The sequence below is a fragment of the Camelus dromedarius genome, chromosome 21 (genome assembly GCF_036321535.1).
Source record: "Camelus dromedarius isolate mCamDro1 chromosome 21, mCamDro1.pat, whole genome shotgun sequence".
Taxonomy (NCBI): Eukaryota; Metazoa; Chordata; class Mammalia; order Artiodactyla; family Camelidae; genus Camelus; species Camelus dromedarius.
Genome location: NC_087456.1, coordinates 7,523,615 through 7,529,855, shown reverse-complemented (window position 1 = coordinate 7,529,855; position 6,241 = coordinate 7,523,615). Strand labels below are relative to the sequence as shown.

Sequence of the window (6,241 nt, the reverse complement as noted above, 5' to 3'; positions counted from 1 at the left end):
GTGCTTGCTCGAGTCGTCCGCTTCTCTCGCTCCCTGTTCCTGGTCCACCGCCAGCTCTGTCCCTCCTCCCTGAGCCTCCGCCGACATCCACCCCAACTCCTCCAGCCAGCCTCTCGGTCCTCCCGCCAACGGGGTGCCTGTGAGTGTCACTCCGCCCTCCTCCGCGGGAGCCAACCGGCGCGCCGAGGGGCCGCTGCGCTCGGGCTGCGAGCCCATAAAACCCGCCGGGGCCGAGCCGCTGCGCTCCCGCTGCCGCCGGTCGCCGTCCGACCGCCCGGGCGCGCGGGCCCTGCTGGAGCTTCCAGCCTGGCGGGCGCTGCCAAAGCCCCGGACTGCGCCTCCAAGCAGGCTTAGCGACATCCGCTTTCCGCTTCCAGAAAAGTTTGGAGAAAGTGAATTTGGGGTGGATTTGGGAGTAGTGCCAGCTCCCCCAGCCTTCTATCCTTTCCAGAAGCCTCACTGTGCACAGCTTCATCCTTTCTTCCCTTCCTGACACCTTGCTTCCCTGACCACTCCCCACTTTCCCTCCTGGGTTCCTCCTCCCCTCTCTGGGATCAGCATCTTCTCCTTCCGGATCTCATTCTCCCTCATCCTCTCTATCCCTGACCTTTTAACTATTTCCACCCAGTTTCACCCTTCTCCCTGTCATCCCCACATTTCTTCTTTCTTCCATCTTAAACCTTCCCCTCCCCACGTCATCTCATTCATCGAACCCCTCCACTTGCATGCACAGTCCCCTCCATCCCTTTCCCTCCTCCTTTCCCCCTCCTTTTCCCTCCCAGCAAACTTCCACCATGGATTCTGGACCTCCTTGGACCGCCAGCCCCACACGCAGGGGCACCCTCTCTGCCCCCAATGCCACCACACCCTGGCTGGGCCGGGATGAGGAGCTGGCCAAGGTGGAGATCGGAGTTCTGGCCACTATCCTGGTGCTGGCCACCGGGGGCAACCTGACTGTGCTGCTGACCGTGGGACAGCCAGCCCGGAAGCGCTCCCGCATGCACCTGTTTGTGCTGCACCTCGCCCTGACTGACCTGGGCGTGGCGCTCTTCCAAGTGCTGCCCCAGCTGCTGTGGGACATCACCTACCGCTTTCAGGGCCCCGACCCCCTCTGCAGGGCCATCAAGTACCTGCAGGTGCTCAGCATGTTCGCCTCCACCTACATGCTGCTGGCCATGACCCTGGACCGCTACCTGGCCGTTTGTCACCCACTGCGCAGCCTCCAGCAGCCCAGCCAGTCCACCTACCCACTCATCGCTGCTCCCTGGCTGCTGGCTGCCGTCCTCAGCCTCCCTCAAGTCTTCATTTTTTCTTTACGAGAGGTGATCCAGGGCTCCGGAGTACTGGACTGCTGGGCAGACTTTCGCTTCCCTTGGGGACCACGGGTCTACATCACCTGGACCACTCTGGCCATCTTCATCCTACCTGTGGCCATGCTCACGGCCTGCTACAGCCTCATCTGCCACGAAATCTGTAAGAATCTAAAAGTCAAGACACAGGCCCAGAGGGTAGAAGGAGGTGGCTGGAGGACTTGGAAGAGATCCTCACCTTCTGTCCCAGCCACAGCCACGCGGGGGCTGCCATCTCGGGTCAGCAGCGTTAGCACCATCTCACGGGCCAAGATCCGAACTGTGAAGATGACCTTCGTCATTGTGCTGGCTTACATCGCCTGCTGGGCACCCTTCTTCAGTGTCCAGATGTGGACTGTGTGGGATGAAAATGCTCCCGATGAAGGCAAGTGTGTGGTCTGGTTGGGGCCAGGGTGGGGGGTAGAGTATGAGGTGGAAAAATGCAGAGAAGGGAGAGGAGGAGGATTAGAATGAGGTTACAGTGGCTCCCAGGGCCAGGCAGGTAACAAATGAGTGAAGCAATTAAGAAGGATGTGCCTGTCCCATGTGAAAGGGGGCAGCTGCAACTCCCAACCAGCTAGCTGATGTCATGTGAGTATCTTTGATGTGAAATTTCCATATTTAAAATTGTGGTTAACTAATTTAAACATTTAAAAATATTATATGGCAGGGGGAGGGCAATAGCTCAGTGGTAGAGTGCATGCTTAGCATGCACAAGGTCCAAGTTTCAGTCCCTTGTACCGCTATTAAATAAATAAATAAATACATACATAAATACATAAATAATCCCCCTCAAAATATTTTTTAAAAAAGAAAAATTAAAAAGTAAAATACTATGTGGCCCCACTGTAATATGCCCATTAGTAGATTTGGCCAAGCAACTGACAGTTTGCTTGATGTTTGAAAGGGATGTTCAAATGATTCGGTCCGGGATGGCAATTTGTTGCCCAGGAACTGTGTCTCTTAGCATCCTTCCCCTTACACCTGAACACAACTTTGAACTCCTTTTCAACAGCCACTTCCAATTGATTAGCCTTAGTGTACAACCCCGAAATTCCAATTTCACCTCCTTCATTTTACAAATGAGGAGGCAAAAGCTCAGAGAGGAAATGTGAGTTTCCCAAGGTCACACAGCTAGAAAGTGGCAAAGTGAAGAGTAGAACCCAGGCCCCTCTCCTTGTCTTTTTCCTGAACCCTGTGCCCCACACCTTCATAACCCTGGTTCTGAAAGTGATGAGAAGAGGGGCCTACCTCCTATGTGAAAAATAAAATGGGACCCTCCAAGAGGACTGTGTTCCGGTGGGCACATGGGAGGCCTTGTTCTGGTCATTGTTTTGGAGTGAGGTAGATGGCAGCCTTTTAAGTTTTAGACACTGCTGGATAGTCAGGCCATTTGAAGGTGATCTCATTCTCAGAAAGATAGGTGTGGTGCCTGGGAAGCCAAAATGTTGGAGAGTGATATTCAAAGACATCTGTTCCTGTTCCCCTAAGAAGAGTAGGGCGTGGGGACAAGTGCGTGTTGACCTATCTGGGTGTCTGTGAAAAGGCGTGACGGTGTGCTCCGCAGCACACTGCATCTTGTGCGCAGCTCAGGGTGTGTGACCAGTGGAATGTGGGAGGCCCTGTGCACAGGCTCCTCTGGAAACTTCTTGAGGGTTCACTGGCCAGCAGACCAGGCTACCACTTCCTATCAGCTTTTAAGGAGTGATCCCCCTTCCCTGTGCTTTTGTTTCTAATCTCATTTTGTTCATCCTATGACACACTCAAGCCAAACACTTTGCTTTTGTAGAGAGATGAAGTAAGGGGAAGGCGTTCGTGAAATTAACAAGAGATGAGAAATTAACATGAAACTCTGCAAGAGAAGTGTGACAATAGTACTAAACTATTGCAGTCCCAACGTACCCCTTCTTAGCCACCTTTTAGACATCAATCTGGACAAGGGACTATTTATAAATTACCCTTTAAGCAATGAGCACATTAATCCCGACCTCCCTGCTCTCGTCAAGCACAGAACAGAAGCAAGGAGGGCTTCCTAGCGCCAAGCACATTCAGGCTTTGTGCTCCTTCGAGGTGGCCTTCTCTGCTTTACGTCTGAGTACTCTGAGACTCAGAGAGGTGAAATAATGGGTCCAAAGTGCCACTGCTAGTAGGAGATGGGGCCAGGACTCGAGTTAAGGTCTTTGTGGGCCAAGCTTTAGCCATAGCGTGGCTTTATTCCCAGTCACAGCTTAGCTGATGGCAGCGGGGTGAGATAGCCATTCACCCCTTTATCAAGGCACCTATGAAAAGATGGGGATCCTGCCGCTTGGCCAGTGCAGGCTTTCCTGCTTGCCTGCTGTGCATCAAGAGCCTGTCCCTCAGGACCATGTGCAGAGTGATTTACAACTTACCAAGGGCTTCTCTGAGAAAGGAGTACAGGAACAAAGCTTTGTCCCTTAGAGAATGTGCTCCTTCAGAAAAATGGAAGCTCTTGGGGGCCCTTTGAGTTAGGCTGAAATTCATTACTTTAAACTTACTTTCCAGTAAACCCAGTCTCCCTCCACAGCACACTGGCCTCTTGGCTTCCTGTCCCCAAGTCTTTGGTGAAAGGCTGTCTGTCTCCTCGCCCTTTTCCCTGCCCTTGACCATCAGTTGAGCATCTGCCAGGACGCAGTCAGCGGCTGCCTATGACTAATAGTGGATCTGCCTTTGAGGGCTGATGGGTGGAGCCTCTGCGGACTCCAGCCCCTACACTGGGCCTCGCTCAGATGAGGACAAATCAAATAGACCCTTCCCAAGTGAGAAAGCTTGTGGGGCCCCTCAGTCTCTGGCCTAGGCACTAAATAGACGTTGACGGAGCAGATGGGATGAATACTACCCCTTAGCCAAAGCAACTTCCCAAGTCTTCTGCAGCCCCTGGGTAGAATGTTAACTGGGGAGCAGGCTGGAACCTAGGCAAGACTGAAGGAGGCTGTGTTTGTTGTGGAGTCTGGTCCCTCCTCCACTTACGCCCTCCTCACCTTCACTTCCGCGCCCTCAGCCTGCCCTTCCAAGCCCAGATGCCTTCAGCTTCTCAATCTTATGATTCATGTCTTATCTCAAATATTCTGACCCTGTGTCTTCCCTTCTCTTGAACTATGAGTGGCCACAACGGGGAGCACACCCACAGAAGAGGCACACGAGGCCCCAGAATTTCTGGAGCTTTCATGGTGCCTTAGAGAACAGGCACTTAAACTTTGCCTTTGGGTTTGTTGGTCAAAATGGTGGCAGGGTGCAGAACTGCTGCCTTAAAGCAGGAAGACTTAGTTTAAGTTTCCTTCCAGCTCCAGCACTGCGCTCAGTGATTCTGTAACCTCCACCGAAGAGCGGGTAACTCAGTGTGCAGCCCATGCTGCAGCTGTAGCCGTGGTATGTCTAGCAGGAGACTGGGGCCCATCCCAGCAGCTTTCCTCTTGGCATGTGGAGTTTCATTTCATCTTCAGAAAAGAGTATTGTGTCTGGGAGGAATTTTATCAGAGTTGTTGCACTCTCACATTTTGACTGCCCAAGAGAGAAATTGGTTTTCCCCACAGGACAGTGCATTCTCTGGATATCATCTCTGAGGACAGAAAACAAGTACTGCTCTGGAACGGGATGCTTGGATGCCCTGTACCTAGAAGCTGTGCATCTGGAGATGACGTCATGGGACCTGTAGGGACGTCCGCTTCCACCGATTGCCCTACCAGGCCCCTGGCACTGGCCTGGCACAGTTGATACTCATGTGCTCAATGACTGAATGGCAGAATGAGTGGTTCTGACCCCAAGGGGTCAAGGAGGGCAGAATCCAGCAGGCAATGTGCACCCATATCTATGACATAAATGGGCTGGGGGTGCCTGATCTTAGCTTTGAGTCATGGTCATTCTCCCTGCATGCTTTATAGAAGTTGCCTCATCTTAGGTCTACATCCATTAAGGGATTCAAGGTCTCGGTTTTAGAGCAAAGACAGTGTCTCCTATTTGGGCTGGTCCTGTCCCTAATCATGTTTACACCTCTAAAATCAACCTGGAGCAAATTTCAGCTCTTGTCAGCACCCTGCAGCACAAAACAAACAAATAAGCAAATCAGAGAGGCAAGACTCTGGAGTCAGCAGTCCCAGGTTCGAGTCCCAGCTGTGCTCCGTTATAATTATAGAACTCCATGTGAGTCCCTGGTCCTCTCTGGAACTCAGTTTCCTTCTCTGTTCAGCAGGGACGAGGACTCTCTTTCTTGTGCCTTCAAGCTCTGCAATCCTGGTGCTTCTCTCTTGGCAGATTCAACCGATGTGGCTTTCACCATCTCCATGCTTTTGGGCAACCTCAGCAGCTGCTGCAACCCCTGGATCTACATGGGCTTCAACAGCCACGTGTGGCCGCGCCCCCTGCGCCGCCTGGCCTGCTGCGGGGGTCCCCGGCCCCGGATGCGCCGGCAGCTCTCCAATGGCAGCCTGTCCAGCCGCCGCGCCGCGCTGCTGACCCGTTCCAGTGGCCCGCCCGCCCTCAGCCTCAGCTCCAGACTCAGCGGGAGGCCAGGGCCTGAAGAGTCACTGAAGGACTCAGAGCAAGTGGTTGGGAATGTCACCACTGAGATCGGCATCTTTTAGCAAACGCTCCCCAGATTGTGGTGCTGCCCCAGGGGCTAGTGGAGGATCTCTGCTCATCTCAGCACTGGGCGTAAATGCTGGGAGCATCAGGGCTGGAGTTCAGGGATCCCAGTTTGGGGCAGAGTGAGGAGACCAGAATGGCTGCTCCTACCCCTGATTGTACGTGCCCTCATTTGCTCCCAATCACACATGCTGGGAGTCAGGGAAAATCAAACTGCTCCCCTGATCCTGCCATATTCATGGGGTGTCTGGGGACCACCCAGGTGGTAGTTGTGAGGCCCCAGATCTGGGCCA

General features: G+C 53.3%; 1 protein-coding gene across 1 annotated transcript; it reads left to right on the top strand.

Annotated features, from left to right (window-relative positions):
* Positions 1–669: 669 nt before the first annotated feature.
* On the top strand, positions 670–5,947 carry AVPR1B (arginine vasopressin receptor 1B). The gene is made up of 2 exons (XM_010991414.3): positions 670–1,734; positions 5,619–5,947. Exons 1-2 carry the CDS (start codon positions 726–728, stop codon positions 5,945–5,947), a joined length of 1,338 nt encoding a protein of 445 aa, XP_010989716.2. The 5' UTR covers positions 670–725.
* Positions 5,948–6,241: the final 294 nt, after the last annotated feature.